The sequence below is a fragment of the Rosa rugosa genome, chromosome 7 (genome assembly GCF_958449725.1).
Source record: "Rosa rugosa chromosome 7, drRosRugo1.1, whole genome shotgun sequence".
NCBI classification, from domain to species: domain Eukaryota; kingdom Viridiplantae; phylum Streptophyta; class Magnoliopsida; order Rosales; family Rosaceae; genus Rosa; species Rosa rugosa.
The window spans coordinates 64,401-86,780 of NC_084826.1; the positions used below are offsets into that span (position 1 = coordinate 64,401).

At 37.8% G+C, this 22,380-nt stretch overlaps 1 protein-coding gene across 1 annotated transcript; it reads right to left on the minus strand.

Moving 5' to 3' along the window:
- Positions 1-13,632: 13,632 nt before the first annotated feature.
- LOC133720036 (type II inositol polyphosphate 5-phosphatase 15) lies at positions 13,633-22,301 on the minus strand. The gene is made up of 11 exons (XM_062146231.1): positions 21,380-22,301; positions 21,030-21,282; positions 19,547-20,339; positions 18,757-18,881; positions 18,539-18,623; positions 17,697-17,859; positions 17,558-17,598; positions 17,151-17,418; positions 16,444-16,567; positions 14,869-15,229; positions 13,633-14,170 (listed from the first exon to the last, which is right to left on the minus strand). The coding sequence occupies exons 1-11, from the start codon at positions 22,176-22,178 to the stop codon at positions 13,814-13,816; spliced, it is 3,369 nt and encodes a 1,122-aa protein (XP_062002215.1). The 5' UTR covers positions 22,179-22,301; the 3' UTR covers positions 13,633-13,813.
- Positions 22,302-22,380: the final 79 nt, after the last annotated feature.

Below are 22,380 nucleotides of genomic sequence, written 5' to 3' on the forward strand. Positions count from 1 at the left end.
TCCGAGTTTGACCCCCCTCTCTCAGATCCTGAACCATATCAATCAGCGATCCCTAAAATGACAAAAAAAAAATAGATTCCTTAGTGGAAGGGCCTTATATATATTATTCGAAAAATTGAAGAAAACTTAGAGAATAGTTGCTCTCTCGTTTCTCTCTCGATCTATAGCTGCCACGCTTCTTCTGCTCTGTCTGACGGCGCACGTCGCCACGATGCTATCATCAGACCGGTCTTCTTTGACTCTGTGCTGATGTGTTATTCCTATCGGGGTAGGAGGTGGGTATTGGGCGGAATAATCGCCTCAGAGCCTCGAGTGGATTATATCTATCTGGTGCATATCATATTGCTTGGTTGAGGCTCATGAGATGGTGGCGCTGGCGGGGTCGTACACGATGAGTCCTCTGCGTTGGAGGAGAAGGATTTGTCACCGAGTGTGGCTGGGTTCGCTGTGCGTTGGATTCATCTTAGTTGAATGGCGGAAAGTGGTTGTGTATTGTGTGCAATGGTGATCGGGACCAGTCGCGGTTGCAGGCGGCGGCTGGAGTCCAGGCGGTACAGAAGGCGGCAGCTGACAGTCGAATGATTCCTGGTCTGGTTCGTGGTCAGAGGGGGGGGGGGTGTTGGACCTACTTGGGCTTCCACTTATTGGGCTGGCTAGGGCTAGGCTTGTATTTTGGGCCCAGTTTGTTTAGAGTTTTTTAAATCTAGCTTTTTTTTAGGTTTGTTAGCATTGTTCTGTAGGGTTGTCCCTTTTGTAGGGTACTTCTCATGTTCAATGCATAATATTATGGTTAGTTCTTGGTTTCATTCCGGTCATTTTCCCAGTAGTGTCAAGTTACTCATTACTTTGGTCTTAATTCTTAGGATAATATTCCATGTAAGGTTGCCCTAGTCATCTTGTTTCATTTGGTTTTAGTTATAGGGGTCCCTAAGGAGGGCTCAATCTTATCATAGCTCTGCTTTTGGGTGAGCTATTTTATTTGTAATGCTATCTACCTTTGAGGGTATCTCCCACCATACGCCAAAATTAAGCCAAATTTTTTTAGCCTATCAAAAACAAAATATTCTCTTCAATATACCTAAGAAGCTGTTGATGAGAGAAATCCATGAGCCAATCCATAAAGGATGAATTAAAGCCAAGAGGAGTGGGACAATTGGTGATGCATTTAAAGAGCGGGGGTAGGCTGGAAGAAAGAAGTCGGGAATTAACATTACGTTGAAGGATCTCGAAGGTGGTTGAAGACACATTCCTCATTCTCTCTTTCTTATTTGGCCTATCAACAAAAAAAAACAGTGCTGCCACCATAGGTCAAATTCTATAAGCCAAAAATTAAACATCATCATTTCCAACGGCTATAATTAAAAATGACAAAAAAAATGCTATTTTCCCCAACTTGGGATGTATCTCCGGGTATGGTTTTGACGAAACTATTAATAAAACTAGTTTATTTACTTAAATAAAAACAAGTATTATAAAAAGAGAAAATTAGATATAAACCTAAAAATATAAGCTTCTATTGAGAAAAACCCATAGATATTTTTCTTTCAATTTACACCCATTCTACATAAGCAAACCTTCCATATAGAGTATATGTCTATAATTAATAGTTTTTCTCATTCTTTGATATATCTAATATGCCCTTCTGATTATGGAGAGTTAAATTAAGTATCTTACTTAATCTTATCATCCATTTGAATTTGAAATATTAAGCTAAAAAATCAATTCATTTTGACTTTATCATAATCAATTACGTCCTTAATTTCTTCCTTACTTTATATTTTGATTACTGATTTGAGTATATATTTCTATATATGCTCATTACAATAGTAGTTCATTTCCAGCACAAATTTCAATTCTTGTTTTCCTTATATGTAGGTATTTTCTTTTCGAATAGATTTTTAATTTTTTTTCCTTAGATTTTTAATTTTTTTTTCCTTGATGGGGTCAATTATTGTTTCAAAAGATGGAAAGAGATTTTGATTCAGTCACTGGGAGAAAATGTTTTTCTTGCTTGAAAGAAAGGGCGGGGGGCAAGCAGGTATGATACTTCTCGCTTGTGTCTATGAAGAACAACTAAAGAAATGTTCTTAAAGAAAAGAAAAGGATTCGAGATGGGGTCAAGAAATGGGAAAAAAGCTTTTGTTATTGTGTTTTCACTCCTAGGCTCACATTCGGTGTCTCACTACTAGAATTTTCCTCATATACATCGGCCAGAAACCGATGTAAAAAAAATTTTGTACACATGTGTTAGTGGGTGATGTAAAAGATCGGAAAAAAATAGACATCGGTTAAAAACCGATGTCCCATATAATAATAAACATCGTATTATGTTCCAGAATCGATGTTAAACTGCTATTATGATAACAAATTGGTGTTTTTAGATATTGTTAAACCTTCATATTTTTGCATTTAATGCTTAACGAAATATAGGTCCAACAGCACTAGTATTCATTTTAACATCGTTACTCATTCTAGAAACGATGTGTTATATTCTCTTACACATCGGTGTTTTTGAAGTTTGCCTGCGGTTTATAAGTTTTACGGGTACTTGCCATATATCACACTATTTAAGATTGAATCTACATTCTTTTGTATTACGCGACCGATGTTTATTAATCTATTAAACATCGTTTCCTTTTATGAAGCGATGTCCATTTTTCTATTAAACATCAGTTTTTGAGGTTGGCACCGATGTTCATACTTATACTAGACATCGGTTTTAATTTAATAAATCGATGTCGATTGATTTGTTTTACATCGTTTCTTACACAATGTCAATGTCCATTGTGTTGTTTTACATCGTTTCTTACTTAATAACTCAATGTCCATTGAGTTGTTTTACATCGTTTCTTATTTAATAAGTCGATGTTCATTGGGTTGTGTTACATCGTTTCTTACTTAATATTTTGTTATCCACTGGCTAATGGGACATCAATTTTTTCTTTTAGAACTTATATGACTTCATTTTTATAGTTATAAACTGATTTGTAACTATTGCTAGGAAATCTAATGAGAAACATATCGTAAGTAAATAAATTTTGATTAATATTGATGCTCAAAGTACATAACAACATCTCAAGTATTTCTATGCATAACATGTCGAAATAAAACAAAAATTTAAGTCTAAATGGTACATGATACTAGAAACATAAACGAAAGCAAGCCTCGCCATACTTATAGAGTTATATCCCATTTGTTCTTCTGTTTTCACCTGCAAATAAAATGAAATGAACAATTAGCTATAACAAGAAAAACAGAAGGAAAGAAAGGAAAGGAAAATGAAATCAATATTGAACGATGAATCAAAGTAATAACAAAAATTATGCTGAGATATAATTAAGAGATTTGAAAAGCCAATATGGTGTCTCTATGCAACACTTTAACATTCTGAACAGATGATAGGCAATGATATAAATTAACTCAATCAAACTGAAATCATGAATTTAGTAACAGAAAGAAGTATTGCCTGGAAGTTGAGTTGAGAAACTGGATTGGCACCCCTCTGTCCTAATGCCACATGATCCCCGCGCATATACATTTTTGCATCTTTAGGAGAGCAAGCTGCAAGAAATGATTGTAGAAAACATGATTAAGCAGAGCAAAGAAAACACGAGTACTTGATGGTCCTCTCACATCACAAATGTTTTTTTCTGATTCACAAAACACCACCACCAAAGTATTTGAAAAAAATCACAAACCCCCAAAAAGTTTCCACAACAAGGATGTCCCTTTCATCATAACAAATTCATAGTTATAAGACCAACTGATATGCTATAGCTAGTGGTTCTACCGCCAAGGCGAGATCAACCTGAGCGCTAGTTAGTCAAGAACTTTATAAACATTAGAAACTCAGCTTTGAGAGTGAGTGAGTAAATGGCATGCCACCTTCCACGTGTTCTTTCTCACAAAGATACAACACAACATTTGGTACACAATGATAAACAATATGAAGTGAGAGAGAGAGAGAGAGAGAGAGAGAGAGAGAGAGAGAGAGAGAGAGAGAGAGAGAGAGAGAGAGAGAGAGAGAGAGAGAGAGAGAGAGAGAGAGGAAAGCTACAGAATCATTAATCTTCTTCTTCATCCTATGCATTGCCTATATACTTCATTCATATTCAGCATAAACTATTCAGGATTCATCGGGGCACTGACTTGCTCCAGCTTGAAAAAAAAAAAAAAAAAAAAAACCAATTCAACCTACCATTAAGTAAAACCAAGATACATCAGACCAGCCCCTTTCTTCAATTTTGTTATATTCCCCCCAATCTTTTTGAGTATACGAGTTCTTTCATATAGACCACACCAAACCAGTGAAAGAAACCTCCATTTCTAATCGTTCCTCCTCTATTGGTGGACGATGTTCCTAGCTTCGCACGGTTATCCACCCATTTAAAAATACTTTAATCTAAGATTGTTACAAAAGCTATTCAAATATCAACACATACGCAAACAATACATAATTAATCACAAATCATTCTAGAATCAAATGATCAATTGGAATACTCACAAATTGCAGCCATACTAGTAACATCAGAATTTAGAAACCAAAGTTCCCATGCTTCATGCATTAATTATTACCCAATTCAGCCTTCACTCAATTGTTCATTTCAAGTTTAACCATTTATATGCAACTTACGTATAATTAAATACTCTCTTTCATTCACCAGAACAAAGATAACAGAAACATTTCCTAGCTAGTTTCTAATTCAAAAAGTACATTTCCAATTTCACAGAACAGACTAATATAAAGCAACAAAATTGCAGAAACCATACCTAGATGTTCACAACCCTTGCGTTTGAAATTCTCAGATGGTTCCTACAAAAAAAAAAAAAATTACAAACCAAATAAAACTGATACATTTCATATAGTTGTTCAATTTTTTTTTTTATCTAGCTTCCAACTCACAAATACCCAAGTGAAAAAGAAAATTCGATGAACTACTGATATTTCATGACTACCTTTTATCATTACAGAAAGAAAATTGGAAAAAGCTCTGATACTCAAGATCAAATAAAATCCAACCCTCTCACCTCATCTTAGAGCAAATAATCAACAGAAAAAAAAAAAAACAAAGAAAATAAATCCCAATAAAAAAAAATTCCAGGTTTACGAACTATACCTCAGAACTAAAAAAAACACCACGCTTCCTTCTGTTTTCTGCAAACCCCAATCCGATTTCAAAGAGATTGAGAAGAAAGAATCACAAAAACATTAACTTAGAACAAAAAGTCAAAAACAAAGGCAAAAAACCGAAAACCATACCCATTCCTAGATCACACACCTTCTTACTGCACACTAATTCCAGATTTTCAAAGACAACCGAAGAAGTTCCGAGTCTTGTCCCAACTGCAATGCCTGGAGATACAAAGACAAAGAACTAAGACGATAGCCTGAAGCTTCTTTTACATCAAAGCACCTTGACATTGAAAATTTGAAACCAAATCCACCTCAAATTTCAGATAACACCCCAATATAAACCCCCAAAGCAACAAGATCCCTAAACCTCTTCTGTCCCAAAAATAAATAACTGATTGAAAACCTGTATCTAGTTAACCTGTATCTAGTTAACCTGTACACAGCAATGTGCAAGTAATTCATTACAGAAAACAATAATGTTCAAAGACGAGGGAGAAATTAGAGCAGTCACCTGCTGAATGGTCATTTCATTGAGATTAATATGTGCATATGCTCTATCTTTAGCCAGAGCTGTAATGTCATTGTAAAGAAATGTAGTTAAAAAAAAAAAAAGAATCACTCACTGTTGCTACAATTCAATATGTGATGAATAACGTGCAAGAAATTAAAGGCAAACAAATCCAAATAGAATTACCACTAACCTCCAATGTATATCCAACAAAGAGTCGTTGTCATCAACTACAGGTACTGAACTTACTTGAGCTGCAAAACAAAGGAACAAAAGCATGACTTAACATGAAGGAGATATAGGTCTAAATACCTATTGCTCTTCCTCTATAACTTGATTCAACTTCCTACAGTAGAAGACCAGACTCATGACAATGAAATGTGTGGATATATACCCTCTCTATTGGAACTAGCCAGCCTACTTCATAATTCATTGCATATGGAATAGGTACAGCCAGCTCAAAATATTTTAGCTAGGTCCGAATAGAACTCCACTAAACATGCATGACTGATTTGCATTATTTCCAATAAGAATAGACCACACTGCACTATATCAGGACACATAGCTAACCTTGAACTAATAGGTTTAAAGCTGCACTAACCTTGAACCTCCATCTGTAATATACCTAAAATTTCATATAATTATAGTGAAATGTCTCTTAGAAGTGAAATTTCTACATGCTATAATACTTGACTCTGTGCATACATATGCAAATTAAGAAAAACAGAAGTGAGGCAGAACCTACCCCATAATAAGCTTTCTTTATTTCTAATGCACTTGCATTCCTGCTAACCCCAACTGTCTCATAGTAATCTCTTGCAGCCATAGATGCTGGTACACGTACAGAAGAAAAACAAGCCACATAAATAAATTCAGTCTCACTTACATATAACAAAGTAACAACAAATAATGGTGTGACAACATAAGAAACTGTGTAATACATATAAATAAAATCTTGAGCTCCAATTCTCTCCTTAAAAATAGTATTTATACCCAAGTTTTCTCAACCCAAAAAAAAAAAAATGATGAGACAAAGACACCCAGAGTTTCATGTTATATAAAATTCATCCCCCAATTAATGAACACCATTGAAGGGGTGTATTATGCACCATGAGACGCACTAATAGAGAATTCTAGCAAAAGGATATGCAGGCAATACTCAGTCACCGACTGTTAACCAGAAATTATCCAGGCACCAGTATTCTTTAGATTCAAGGCATCAATGATTGATGCAATACTAACAGTACTTGAAAGGAAAAAGACTTACAAAGTATAATACTAATTCCTCCAATCTACAATCATTAAATTACACAAAATCCAGCCTCACAGAGATAGAACACACTCAAAATTCAATATTTGATGCTGTATAAATCATGGTAAATAACTAATCCCTAATAAAAACAAACCACCATCCACAAATAACAACTGAAGAATATCATGGATCAAATTTCAGGATGCACAAAGTAACACAAGGAAAATAGTCAGTCTTTCCAACATAACAATCACCAATTTGACCCATAACACACAATACCTTCTTGTTTTCCGCAATAATTCCGAAGATGAAAGATAGTACACCAAAAAAGGCCACTATCATAGCCATCTACTGCACCATCAGAGCCATCGCCCTGAAATGAAACCCCAAACAAAAAAAATTCAAAATTGAAAATCTAAAACTGAAACCACGCAAAATGGAACAGAATTCATCTCCATATACCAAAAATCAAACAAACACTACCTGGGGAAATTGAATCGGGATAAAAAGGGATCGTCGTGAATCGATTCTTGATAGAAAGAGGGAGGATTTGGGAATCTCCGTCTATGAGAATCAAAAGGATGACGAGTTAGATCTGAAGGCAGAGGCGCATTCTCCTTGGAGGCTTGCCGGAGCTACGGTTTAGCGACTGGGGAGGCTTGGCTTCATTGTCTCCCGTAAGAAATTGTGGCGCGGTTGCATAGACTTCATCTTCGTCAATTCCAGAGAGAGACAGACGGTTTTACAGAGAGAGAGAGAGAGAGAGAGAAAGAGAGAGAGAGAGAGCAGCGAGAAGGAGGAGGCCATTAATGAGAAAGAGAAAGTAGAGGGAGGCGGTGGTGGTCGTGGAAAGATAGCGGGAGAGGAGGAGGATGGGGCTAGGGCTTCGTGGAAGAGGGAGAATGTGAAATTGGAAGATAAAGTGAGTGAAGATAAAAGTGGAAAAACTGACGAAGTGTGGGGGGAATGAAAATTTTGCTCCCGCTTGTACTAAATGTTTTAACTTAGTCTTTCCGCGTTTTTGAAAATTTTTGATTCAAAATATAGACATCAGTCAACAGTAAAAAGCGATGTTAGTTATATTCATAGAAATCGGTTTTTGAGGAATCGATGTTAATAACATTGTTTAACATCGCGTGTATTTCTCACCGATGTAATTGTCGTGATGTCTATGAGCATAATTCTAGTAGTGTCTCTCTATATTCTCGAAAGATGTCTAATAGTAAGGTATGTATTTTGTTCTTGGATTACTTTCTTCTTCTTTTTAGGTATATTGTCATATTAATCCAATGATAGCTTTTTATTCTCAACTACTACATTTCTAATTTTCCTACTAAGTAATTAGTTGAAAGTGAGGCTTGAATACCATAAACCTTCAAGCTAAAAAAAGGTCGTATCTTCTACGATCATAGGTATAATATAGTAGAAAACCTAATAAAGAGGTATGATACAAAAAAAAAAAAAAAGGATTAATTGTAATATAGAGGTGCCCATGTCATACAAAAAAACCTCCCATATATCAGATACATACTTGAAATCAAATTAACTAGAAAAAGTGTTTTGATGATCAGGTACCTTATTATATAGGTATACACATATGGGTATAATATAGAGACTTTCAACCTAATAAACATGGTCAACTCGCAATGATAGAATACCTAAGAAAGAGGTTGATGTTAAAAATGATTCTAATAAATAGGTTGATATGAAAATTCCTAGAAATCAAGTTAGCTAAACATACCTTCTAATCTTTAGGTTGTAATTTAAAAAAGAAAAAGAAAAAAAAAATACAATCTATTTGTTGGGTTAAAAACTTTAAACTTCTACCTTTAGGTTAGGTTGCAAGTAAAACAGAAAGTTACTTTTAAAATAGAAAGTTTAAATTATCAAAAAGTAAATATCACATTCACTTAAATCTATATAACCTTTTAATTCATAAAATTATGTAAAAAAAGATCCATAATTCTAGCAATCATGATGAATTTAATGAAAATTGCGATAATAATGGGACCAATAAAAAAGATCTATAATTAAGGTATTTAAAGATGACGTTAATTTTGCTAGTTGACTTATGTTTGTCAGATTTAAATTATGACAATTTGTGTAATTCTTCGAAAAATGAAATCTAATATTTTATCCTAATTGGCAATAAATTTTTTTTTTAATTAATGAAATTTCATTGATAATAGCGCATGCCAAGAAGGCCATTACATACCCATCCGCTGACACATAACAATGGCCAGACAAGAATTCGTGGAGAAGCCACAGTGGTACATAAGATAGATCAACTATATTTGAACTTATCGTTCAATTATCTAAAGCGAGCCTAAAACTATGACAAATCCATAGTTTATAGGCGAGTACGCAAAGTAACAAATACTCATTAGCGCTCACTAAGAACTAATGAGCATAGGGTCCTAAGAAAAGGACTTATTAGAAAGAAGAAATAAACTGACTAAAGGCCCAAAACTCAAAGAAAGCTAAGCCCAAGGCCCAACAAGCAAGGCGCAGGTTCACTCCAAATGCACAATCTGCAATCTGCGTACCCACGAGCGTTAGCCACCACAACTCGCCGCAGCAGTACCGACTTGACCTGCCACAGCCTTACCGCCACGACCCGCCGCTGTCCTGCCTTACCGCACCGAACCGCCGCCACCTCCTCTCGCTTTCGCTTCAGGAATCACCACCATTGCCCATTCAAGGACGAAAGAAAGAACGACCTGCAAAAAGGTAGATCCATAACCCAAATAGGTGAGAATCCACCGCTTCCCAACCCGACTCACCGCCGCACTTGCTTAGGCCCGATCCCAGTTCGCCGCCTCCTCTTCAATCCTGAAACGATGCACACCGACAGCAGCTTGCAACAATCCGGAGAAAAACCTCAACCTTCACTGTCAACACCCATAAGACCAAGCCCTCTCAGAACTCAAAGACCATAGACCCAAAACATCACCCATCCGGCAGCATCCCGATGCCGACGAGGCGACATTAGAACGCCACCGGACGAGTATGGGATTGCAGAAGATAACCTTGGTTTGGTGGCGGCTTCTAGAGAGCAAGAGAACCCTTAGTTCCCAGCCTCTTCCTAATTGGCAATAATTGGTGTAGATTGAAAAGAAATAATAGGTTGGTTTTTTCCATTAAATTTTCTAGAAATTGGGTGTATAATGAAATGCCCCTTATAAAAATTAATGATTACACTTTTATTTTAAAAATTCTAAACATATTAAATATTTGGCTCATATTGAAGATCTCGACAAGATCTTTACAATTAATGATATAATTTTAATATTTAGTATCATCATAAATAATACATGTATATAAGAAAATTATTTTTACTTTTTTTTTTATCAAGGGGGTGTCAATCCATTAAAAAGTAGAAAAAACATACAATACATAGTAACCCACCCATAAAGGGCCCATTAGACTCGAGCTACTGCCTAGAGAACTAGGAAACATAGAACCCTAGGTAAGGACATCTTGGACAGCGAAGTAAACCAAGTAGAACCAAGTAACCTTGACACTACCAGGAAAAGAACCAGACCAGGCCAAACTCAAATCCCAATTTATTCATAAAACTTCTGAGACCACCCTACATAGAGGAGACTTCCCCAGAAGCACCAACCAATCGAACAAACGGATTAAGAACCCATAGCCCGTTCCAAACAACTAAGCTCACAAAAGAAGGCAGCCCTAACAATAACACCCAAACCTTGGGTCCAAACCTCAACAGCTCAACCTTGAAGATGGAGCCCCATTTGAGAACCGCAGAAACCGGATCTGGATCAAACCCGATAAGAACGCAACCCAGCCTCGCCTTGCCTTGCCCACTGTTGTTGCCGACCAGCATGCCGCCAGCCACTATTGCATACACCACGCATGAGAGCTATGCCAACTCCTCCATGAAAGCCGCCTCCTTCTCTGGTGGGAGGCCCGACAACTGGATCGAAAACGGGCCAGGATGAAACGGTGCAGGAGTTTGTGGTTCGATGAAGGTCAAGCACGAACAAGAAACCTGCAACATAACATCCAACGAGCACTCCACCACAATGGTAATATCCCTGCCGTGATCAACGGATCAACTTGTGGAACACATTGAATGCACCACCAAAGGCAGCGCAGACAAAAAGAGGGAGACCAAAAACCTCCAGTGCTAGGAGAAGCCCAAGCGCGACGCTGTGACTCTCATCCTTATGAAGACCCGACAAGGATGCAGAAGCGTTATCTCGGATTCGAAAATCCCAGCCGCCGCGAAGAAACCTTATAGGAGAACTCAAGGAGAGAGAGAACATAATTTTTAAAAAATTTTAAGTTAAAATTGTTTTAATTTTTTACTTAAATGTATAAAACCTATTGATAAAGAAAAAAAACTAACATGACCAACTATTTATCTTACCAAAACTCAGGCGAGATTTGGCCTTCAATATATATTTTTTGAAACAAGAGCTGGTGCGGCCGCCCTCAGCCCTTGATTGATGAAACTGATGAATACAAAGGGGGGAGGACTTAAGGCCTAAACCCCAAATTACAATAAAGCTCAAGGGGACCTCCCGAATAATAACAGGAGTCTCCACTACTACCATGTATTCGAACATGCACCAAGTAGCAAAGAGTGTCAAATCGACTACTCCATTTGCTTTACAATAATGGTGGCATATCAGAAAGTTAAAGCAATTCCATAAAACCAATAAAGTAGTTTTCCCAATATGCTGACGACTAGGACTAAATCCGCTGACACAACGTTTCATCCTGCCACTAGGAGGTTGCACCTAATTCATAATTTGCCGCCTCACTAGGGCAAACAAGGCATACTGAGTATGCAACCTGGTACAAATCCCACATGACCTTACCAAGAGTTGGCCTTCAATATTTAGCCAAGGCAAATTTTTTTCTTAGAGTTTGGGAATTAGTAGCCTACGGTGGGAGAAGCTTTTAGGTTAAAAATGGGTATTTTGCCTATGGTGAGAGATGATCTTTAATGGATGAAACCCAATTTTCTCAAAAAAGATAAGTAGTAAACAATATCATCCGAAATTAGCAACATTTTCATTCCAATTTCATATATTTATTTTTCAAGGGAGAATGTCAAATATTTTATTTAATGGAGAAAGAAAATATCTATTATTCTAAAATTTAACCCTAAAATAACTTTGATACGATAAAGAAAAATGTTTTTCTCTCTACCTCTCGTGAGAGAGGGTTTCTTGCTCGCGGCTAACCAACTCTAGCGACGGCGTTACCCCTACGATCAGACGGGTTGGGTTGCCCTCTTCTCTGGTTGTCCTTTGAGCGGCGATGCTCGTTTGCCCTGTGGCTCTTATTCCTTTGCTAACTTCTGGTTTTCTGGTGGTGAATACTGATTCTAATGGTGGATCTTCTGGCTGTGTTGATGGAGGCTCTGTCTCGCTTTGCCGTTCTGTGGTGGCGGCGAAGGTTTGTCGATACTGATGGTGGCGGGTTGACATCCGGATCGGCTATCAAGGCGGGTGCTGGACTGCTGGTGGTTTCGTCATTGAAGACTGGGACTTGAAAAGGTGAGCTTTGCAGCAGGTTTTGAGGGGTACCGATGCTAATATGGTCAGGAATTGCGGCAACGGTACTGCTGCTGGTTGTCTTGACTGAAATTTGGCTGGCATCGGCTACAGATGCAATGTTGGTGGCTCTGCAGGGGTTGAGGAAGTAATGCTTGCTAGGGTTCTCATTGGTTGGGGTGATTGGGCAGATTGGGTGGCTTGGAATCTGAACTTTGGGTTATGGGCTTCCTTTTTGTCGTCCTCTAACCCAAATATTGTTTAATGTTGTTTTTGGGTCGCAAATACTAGTACTTGGTTGAAAACATTTATTTAATTAGCTTCAGAGTATCTAGTTTTTGTTAGAATAATGGTGCGTGGACTTCTTAAAAGGTGGGTGTACTCTGGATTGCGGAGTTCTATTTGTCTAGAATATGATCTCTGTAAGTCCTAAATGACGGCTCTTTACTGTCGACCTCATATGAGTGTTTCGTTTGATACTGCTTGCTAAATCATAACTAAAAGGGTTGACCTCTTTCAATTAAAAAAAAAAAAAACTTTGCATACATGTTTAGGGTTGTGGGGTGTGTCATTCGGTAATGCTTAGTGCTTGCTAAATCATAAAATAGGGTTGACCTCTTTTGATTAAAAAAAAAAAAAAACATTGCATACAGATTTAGGTTTAAGGTTGTGGGGTGTGTCGTTTGGTACTGCTTGTTAAATCATAAAATCGGATTGACCTCTTTCGATTCCAAAAAAAAAAAAAAAAAAAACTTGCATACAGTAAAACATAAATGCAGCCAGAGCAACATCAACTAAAACAATAACATCAAAAAAAAAAAAACTGGGCCAAACTTGATAAAGGTACTCGTAGATAAAAAGGGTTTCAATTAAAAACTCATTACTCTCGGATCCACCTTTGTAAACACTACCTGTACACCCCAAATAGTATCAATTTTTGGGGGTTATTTAACAACAGCAATACCACAGGTGGTCGAGTTGGTAAGAGCCTCCAGGTGTGGAACCCCCATACCCGGGTTCAAATCCCGCCGACGCTTATTGGAGTTAAATCCCAATATATTCTTGGTGGCCAGGGGGGAGGAAGCGTTCTGACAAGATCTCCCGAGCACGGATTAGTCTCTGGGCCTAGGAAACCTTTGAGGACACCGTGTGATTGAACAATAAAAAAAAAAAACAATAGCAACACCACAAAAATAATTGACAGCAATTAAAATGAACCGCAATGCTATAAAACGAATCAGATTTCGTAGAAACTTGGGAAAACATTGCTTTTCAGGTAATTACAACAAAATGATCGCTGCATTCGCTTATGACCAAACAGGGTGATTGTTTACCAATTTTGATTGGCCATAATCAAGTGACAGTATTACACTATTATCTGTGCTGCTTTAAGGACTATTCATACTCCACAGGTGGTCAACCACGTCATAGGAACTGCTAAGGTGTTGGAAGTTAGAACGGTGAAGAGCGGTTCCTTGGGTTTGTCTGGTGTTGAGCTCGGGGGGGTCACTTTGCTTTGTCTTGGCTGAACAGCAGTGACGCACACAGACGCGATGGCTTTTGGTGTTATTACTGTACCTCCCGTGTACCTTAACCACCAGTATAACTTCCTTGTCTCTGGTGTTTTCACACCAACAGTTCTGCGGGACACCATCAACAAACTCTTCTAGGGTTTGGTGTTCCTCATGATGAACAGACACCTCTGCTATATGATCTGGTTTGATTATGCCAGCTGCAGGAGTGACCTGGTTCAAAATCAAGACTAATTATCCAAAGTTGCAGGCTTTTGGTTATCAAGTCTACAATAAATTATTTTGGATGATGTGGACAAGAAACTGGTTTTGACCAATACACAAACTCTCTTGTGACAGACAACAAGATGAATGAGGATACGTGAATTTCTACGATGATAATATTCACAAGTGTGTGCTTGTTAGGCAAACTGTACAATCTGATGTACAGATTTCAAAATCAGAAGCATCTCTATATTGCCACTATGTTTTCTGGTGGAATGCTTTTGTAACTTGCAAAACAGTAGAACATGGCTACCCCCCATATGCAATTCAATAGACTAGCTATATAATCTACAAGTTCTGCACATAGATCGAACACTGGTGTAGCTCCAATGTTTACAGCCATAACATAATCATATCAATCTCTACTGAACAACACTATGCCAAGTGCCTAAAGAATTTTCTGGGATCTAATTCATCTTTCTAATGGCAGAAGATCACTTTGACATCTACATATTACATGGGAAAGCCAGTGCACTGCACTGTATCTGCGAACTATTTTCCAAGGATCAAGCTCACATGCATGCACGGAGGAGTACATACATATTTCATAACAAAACTATTGCTTTTCCCCCACACTCACCACAACCAAAAACATTCGATTACTGAAGTAGAAAGCACATATACTGTTTCAAAGCATAGGAAATTACCTGAAGCCATCGCGGAAAGCCAAAGGAACCTCTGGGACAATGATCTGATGCACGTCCATCCTCCTTAATGATAGATTGTCCTTCACAAATTATTTCAAATAAAGCATCTTTTTGGCCAGATTTATTTGTAATACGCAAAATGGATGTGTCCTGGATTTGAAGGATTATTTTGTTTGTACTGACAATAGTTTCAGGAATCCTGCATAGTTCTTCAAGCATACATTTGAGTTTCCCATTTGATTCAAGGATATCTCCAAGCTCTTGTCTCCTTATTGACTCATCAACTCGAGCAATATCAAGAGTAAAAATGCAGCGGACAGGCTTGTGATCACTGTCGGTTACATCCATGGAAGCCTCGTACCTATTGAACAGGTATGAATGCTATGCGTTAAGAATAAAAATAAAACAAAAATAAAGTAATACCAGAGCATACACACTTGTATAACTGCAATACATCAATGCACACTCTCCACTTATAAACAGTGAAACACAAATATAATATATTTGAAAGTAAATATATACAAATAGATGCATGTTTTGTCAGAACAGAAGCACATTCTGCACTGATGCGTTTATGGATCCATCAAAGATTTAGCTGCAATTCAATTTCATCAACCTTGAATATTTCACAAGACAAATTTACTTAACCATATCAAACAGCTTAAAGGCCCAAACGATGTCAATGTAAGTGAGCACAAAATGCATAGAAAATGAGGATCTGGGTCTATTCAGGGCCCCTATAAGAAGCACTTCGCTCAGTAGCAGATAAGCTATTAATTACAAATCCAAGTGCTTCCTGTGAAGGCACTTGATAGCACTTCTGCAGAAAGAATTAAAATTACTTTCAGCTATTTCTACCAAACACTGCCAACCAGCGGTTATGTGACTTCTCAAAGCACACACAAAAAACTGCCAAAACAGATCCCTAATCGCTAGGTTTAAAATCTCAAACTTTGAAATTTTGAATTACTGCACTACCAAAATCTAAAAAGGTGCTGTGATATATCTGCTAGATAGACTAATGTTGAAATTTCACTGAAATTCAAAATTTGAGTTGTTTTGGGAATTTAATCTTCAATTCAGAGATTTTTCGAAGATTTCGTTAACTTTTATTCCATAGAATTCTTTGTACGCCTACGACATTAAAAGCTTCCACTGCAGCTTCTTTTTTATTTTTCTTTTTTGTTTCCATCTACTCCGGATTTGATTTCTAAAAGCAAATTAAAATATGTGCCCTCAAATTAAAAAAGCAAGTGACAATTGGGTGTGAAGTTGATAATCTGCTTTAGTCTTGGTGGGAGACGTGGGAGTAAGTAAGGTGAAAGAAGTCTGAAGAACTGAGCTCTTATCAAACCAAAGGAAAAAAAAAAAAAAAAGGTGAAAAAGATAATAACACATGGATCAAAAAAGAAAGATGATGACCCGCAGGACGATATAGAGTTCTATTCTTTATCCATGTTTTTTTTTTTTTTGACCAATAGGTCCCATGAAATACACCAAAGCATGCCTACCAGCTCACATGGATATTATCTGATCCCTGATTGGCCAAATACTTTTTAGAGTAGGAAAACTTACTGTGATATTGAAGAGACTACAGGACATTCTAAGCAGCATTCTGATACCAACGCTGAGCGGCTATCACGATGCAGGATTCTATCACACCAAGCTGGAATGCGCTTCTTTTCACCAGAATCATACCCTACCAAAAATAAATAAATAAACTAGAATTCGGAAACAAAATAACCTCTCCAAACATAATATATATATATATATTTTTTTTTTTTAAACCCCACCCCATTCCCACCCTTGATGGGGCTCGAACTCCTGACCTCTTATATATGAGACCAAAGCCTTACCACCCCACCAAACACACACACCCCTCTCCAAACATAATATATATTTTCAGTAATATAATTCATGCCAAAAAGGCCTTGCATGACAAAAAAAAAACTTGTTTCACACTTTTGCCTCTGAAAACAGTATAAAAATAATATTTAAAAAATAATATAAAATAAAAAACTATAAAAGGCACAGATGTCAATAAGGTTCAATGAAAGAGAAAAATGAAAAATGAGATAGAGGTTCGACAAACATAAAAGTTGTCAATTTGAGTCTTGAAACAGCCAACTCAAGTTATAACAAAATATTGCAGAAGGACCTAAGCAGTTTCATCAGCTTTCAGTTAAGAACCAACCAATTTTTTTTTTTTTTGCAACCCCTTTTGGTTGCCCAGCCCAGCCAACAGCTATGAATTTAGAAACTCATGATACAGTTAAATGTACCTGCTAAACCAGCTTGATGCCTTTCAAACTTGTATGTGGGAGGAAATGTAATATCTGCCTCCCGCATTCCTTGAAAGACATTTCCAGCTGCCATTTCCACTCGGAGCTGATCCCGTTCTCTAAGCCAATCAAAGCATCTTTGAGAAACAAAATCTCTAGCTTCATCATAAGATATACCATCAAGCCGATAGTTAAAATCACCAAGAAATATGACCATGTCTGCCTCAGATAACTCCGGCATCCCTTCTACAGAATTGTTACCAAAAGCCTGAAATTGCATCAATGTTTCATCAACTTTTTATGTTCATTTTTCTTTTTTTCCTTTGAAAAGATGGCTGGAAGAAATCGATTGTTAACGCATAACTTAAAAATCAAAAGGGTGCACACTAATCATAGTATGTACATACATTTGTACCGCGAAGCATTTGAACAGCAGATGAAGCACTAGCTGCAATAGAAAAGACCAATGGCAAACATCTATAAACGGACCAAAAACAAACATTGAGAAGAGAAGGGAACAATATAAGAAAGGTACCAGTGCTGTACCAGCTGCACAATTGAGAAAATTAGGTCGGGAGAAGGTCATGGTTCGATATACATGATCGAAATCTGCGTTGCGGCGATTAACAGCTTCCAAATGCGCAGCAAAGTGACAATTAACAAAGCACATTATCCTGTCATACAATCTAATCCTCAAACCAACAGCTCCCTGTTTGAACAATCTTTACTCCATTAATATTAGGAACCATATGAAAATGACAATATAGCACTATCACGAACCAAAGTATCTGTGTGCATGCGTGTCTTGAGAGACAAGGGAAACGGAGAACACCCATATGATATTTTTTTATGTGAGGAGGGGGAGGGAGGGATGGAAAAGAAAAATTCCAATTCATCTCTGTCCAAAACTTTCAGAGAAACCTTTTCTTTCTTTTTTTTGAGAAAGAAAAGTAGAAAACTTCCATTTAAATGATCTAAATGATTATTGGAACCATTAGCAATTTATACAAGCCATCTCCCACTTTATAGAAACACTTTTGGATTAGAATCTACTGAATCAGACAACTGATGCTTCCATCCTCAATGAATATGAGCAGATCAATTAATATCAGTACTCGGAAGAAGAAAAATAATTCACTCTTTCTAAAGCAAGAAAAATCATATATCATTTGGAAAGTAAAACCACTAATAAGGCTAATTTCCTCCATATTTATGTTGTTTGAATTTAGACCAAAAGACTGTTGTACATTTCCATCCCACCATACATAAAAGACGGTAAAGATCATCCATATCTAGCTTTCTTTCTTTTCTCCCTTTATTTATGAATGATCACTACATAGTCAATTTGTATCATACAGTAAAACTCATTCAAATAGAGGCAACCTTACCTTGTTACCAATAGCGCGCCCAAAACCACACGGAACTGCTGCAGCGTCGACATCTCCGACATGAGCTTTGAGATTATGTCTCACCCTGAAAGAAAAATAATATATAAATAAAAAATGTAAGTGACACAATGAGACTCAGCAAGGTAAGTAACACAATTTGTATTAATAAAAACAATTGTATCCAAATACATGAGGATCTTCCTATTTAAGATACTCACCACATAGCAATGAGCAATCCTGCCAACTGTCTGGATCCAACACGTTCAAAGGTTGACCCTTCATCCAATGTTTTTCCAATCATATCCAGCCACCACTGCCCAACAGAGCTCCCCTCAAGACCTACCTAGAGATGACAGAGAATCAGATTAAGTGGTGATTCAAACCCAAATTCAATTTTTAAACCAAATTCCATTATTACATAAGCAAACCCTGAATCAAAGTTTTGCAATGATTAAGGCAACCACAGAGCATAAGAAGGAAGCGTTCCTTGCTTAACCTGTCCCATGCCACTGGATCTGCTTTACTAACTTTGTCATGTATTGCCTACAGGTTCATTATTAGCATCTAAACAATCTTTTACATAAATGAATGTAACCTCCACATTTTTATTATCATATTTCTTGACCTAGGAAGGCATTTTCATAATCAAAGGATTTAGCAGGTATCAGTGTCCTCGATGGAAGACATTTTGACAATTAATTCCAAACATAAATTAACACTTGCATATTATCATCTATATCAACAATAGTAGTTCTTGTCCTAGGCTTTCCGAATTAAATGTCCATTGCTCACACATAACAACATGCATCAGTTACTTCCTTGATGAAGGGAAATTCCCTACAAATTTCAAAAAATGACAATACTTGAATGAAATTGACACAAGGTAGTCTGCGGAGCTCAAATTTTTCTTGCCTTGAAATTTGAACCTAAAGCCACCAAGAAGTAATAATATCAAGTTGCTAGGCAAAAAAATTCACAAAAACATATTAAAAATAATTATAAACTCACAGTTTCTTTGGCTGCAGACATAGCAAGAAAACCAGCACCCATTTCAACTTCTTGCAAACCAACAACAACAATGCCAACATCAGAAGCCACAGAGCCTAGCCAGGATATAAGTGAGTCCTGAGACGCTCGTCCTTGTCCAACATTCCATGTACCAGTCAATATTTTCAAGTTTTCTATCCTTGTATATAGAAATTCTTTGCCAGCTAATTCTGAACGCACTATGCTGTCAAGAGGTCCCGGTGATGTAATATTCCATCCACATATACCACCATGATTGGCCAAGGTAAATACATAACCAGCTCCTGTAGCTATTTTAATAATAGGACTGTTGTCAGCTACCCATCCTCCAAGCAGATTACCATCGAGGTCCAATACCTGGACAGTGCCACTTGCATAACCCACCCATATACGTAGCCCAAAAGTACAAAAGCATTGGACAGCAGAAGAATGGTAATGGAATTCTTGCATGCGGTTGCCATTTCTATCCCACTGCACAAGTAGGCCATTTGTACACCCCGTCCAAATCATTGTATCTACTGCAATTACCAATGCTTCAGTTCTTCGATTATCATCTCCAAAGGCACCCTTCACTGCAACTCGACGAACAGCATCTGCTGCTCCCATTAAAGCATTACGTGATCGCTGAAAGAAACCAAAAGAACTTTGTGTTTTGTCTTTTTTTGGTCCAGAAATAAATTCCACTGACAAGTCCTGTGCTGATGAAATGTCCACTCGATTCTCATTCAGACCATCGGTATTGAACACTTTCAGTAATTCTCTTGTGCGCGCATCCCTGTAACATGAAAACTACTAGCATAACTTAAATTGAATACAGTACAAACCTACAACTTCCTCTATGAAAATGCAAATAATACTTGGGATTAGCATGAGAAACGTATGAAGAGCAGAGTAAATAAGACTAAAGGCACTATCCATGCACCCTCTTTTAGCTACTCATGCATGAATGGCGAGAGCATAAAGTACAAAACAAGGCATGGGGTTTGGGGGAGGGCCCTTTAGTCTTCAAGCTAAATATTCAACTTACTACTGATACAAACAAAGTTTGTACCAATCTTTCCTTTGTATTTTCAATTAAAAGATAGAAAAAGGAAAGAAAAAAACACTTAATTCTTCCTCACAGGCAATCCTCGCAGCAGATGTGCTTCTAACTTAGGAAGTAAGTGATACCGAAATGTATCTTCTTCTTTTTTTTTTCAGTAAAAGTTCATTTTTCATATTTAATGACAAAAGAAATCTTAAGTGAAATGTTAAGTCACCAAAGCTACTTTGCGATTTCTGCAAGTATCATGTAATATTCAACTCTACAATCTCATGCTTTTGGACTGATACTGTATAGGATAAATGGTATAGTATATCAAAAACAAAAACCCCTTATGCATATTCATAAAAAAGAAAACAATTAACAGCTGCAGCAATGGTAAGTATAATACTCGAAAATTAGAATATTGAGAGCGCAACATACCACAGTGCGAATGAGAGATAACCAGCACTCCACACCTTTGCACTGGAGCTATCAGATAATAAGTACCTAACATCTGAAGTTAATACATTAGTGAAACCATTGACGGCAACTTGGGTCCAGGGATCAATGTAAGACCTCTCCACCAACAAAGAAGACATGTGCCTTTCTTCAATGGTAAGAGACAGAGCTTTTTCAATAGCTTCCCATGGCCATATCTTGATGACACCACCCTCTGAACCTGACCAGAGATCCCCTGAAATGAAATGAAGAAACAATGTAAGAGAACCGAAATTCAATTGACAGCAATAGTGATTGAATAGTATGAGTAGGAGTAGGAGTAGGAGATTTACCGTAACAAGAAATAACAAGTGAAAGAACGGGGCCTCTATGAGCCTGCCAAGACAAGCCCTCCTTAAAAGGAGCAGTTACTAGTGCTGAGGAGGAGGAGGAGGAGTCCATACTCCAACACCTAATTTTACCATCCCTATGTCCACTCCACACCACCCTATTCCCATCATCCCCAACTAAACACATCACCGCGGATGTGCACACGGACTCCCTAAACGGTGCCGTTTCCGAATCGCCTTCCCCTCGTCCAGCCTCAGCCGGCGCCGGCGAGTACAGATCTTTAAAATTCCAAACCCTGACGGCGCACTCCGTCCCAGCCCACAATTGGGACTCGGTGCTGACCACAGTCCGCAAGAAGCATCCTATCTGGGTCTCCCTCAGCGGTTGGGGCCTCAGTTCCAGCCTTGGCGGCCGGTTCGGGTGGACCGCCGCCCGAACCGGGACTTTGAACATTCCGGTACCTCCACCCTTGGCCTCGAACTCAGGGAGCGAGGAGGAGCCCTGAGCAGTGTCGGCGGCGTCGCTCATATTGATATTGTTGATGTGGTCGACGACGTTGACGTTGACGTTGCCGTTGACGTTGGCAACGGAGAGCTTGCGGTCGAGGAATTGGAGCATATAGTCGAGGCGTTTTGAAGTGGAGTGGAGGGAGACGGCGTCATTTTCATCTTCCGATGAAGATGGTGAAGAGTCCACGAAGAGTTTGCCGCCGTCGAGACCATCGTTTTGGTTTGGTCTTGTTATTGGCGCGGAGGAGTTACGGAGGCTCAGAGACGATAAGAAACCGTCGTTTTCTTCCATCTATACTACGATTGTAGATGCTGAAGCTAGCTGAATCAGAATGTTAGGCTGGAGGCATCGGTCCTCTAACTACCACCATAAACGAGTCTTCAGTCTTGCGAAAAAGTGAAGTGCCCCGTAAAATGTGTTTTCTTTACTATTTACTGTCGCAAAATGTAAGAAAAAATTTTAAGAAAAAAAAAAATAAATAAATAAAAAATGT

What these genes read in the sequence shown, in the direction of transcription:
- LOC133720036 (XM_062146231.1), bottom strand. Translation starts at nt 22,178, where the DNA reads ATGGAAGAAAACGACGGTTTCTTATCGTCTCTGAGCCTCCGTAACTCC. An exon ending in GGCGCGCTATTGGTAACAAG is followed by an intron (nt 17,860 to 18,538) that starts GTAAGGTTGCCT and finishes TTGTTCAAACAG; the next exon opens with GGAGCTGTTGGTTTGAGGAT. An exon ending in GTAGTCTCTTCAATATCACA is followed by an intron (nt 15,230 to 16,443) that starts GTAAGTTTTCCT and finishes CCTGTTCAATAG; the next exon opens with GTACGAGGCTTCCATGGATG.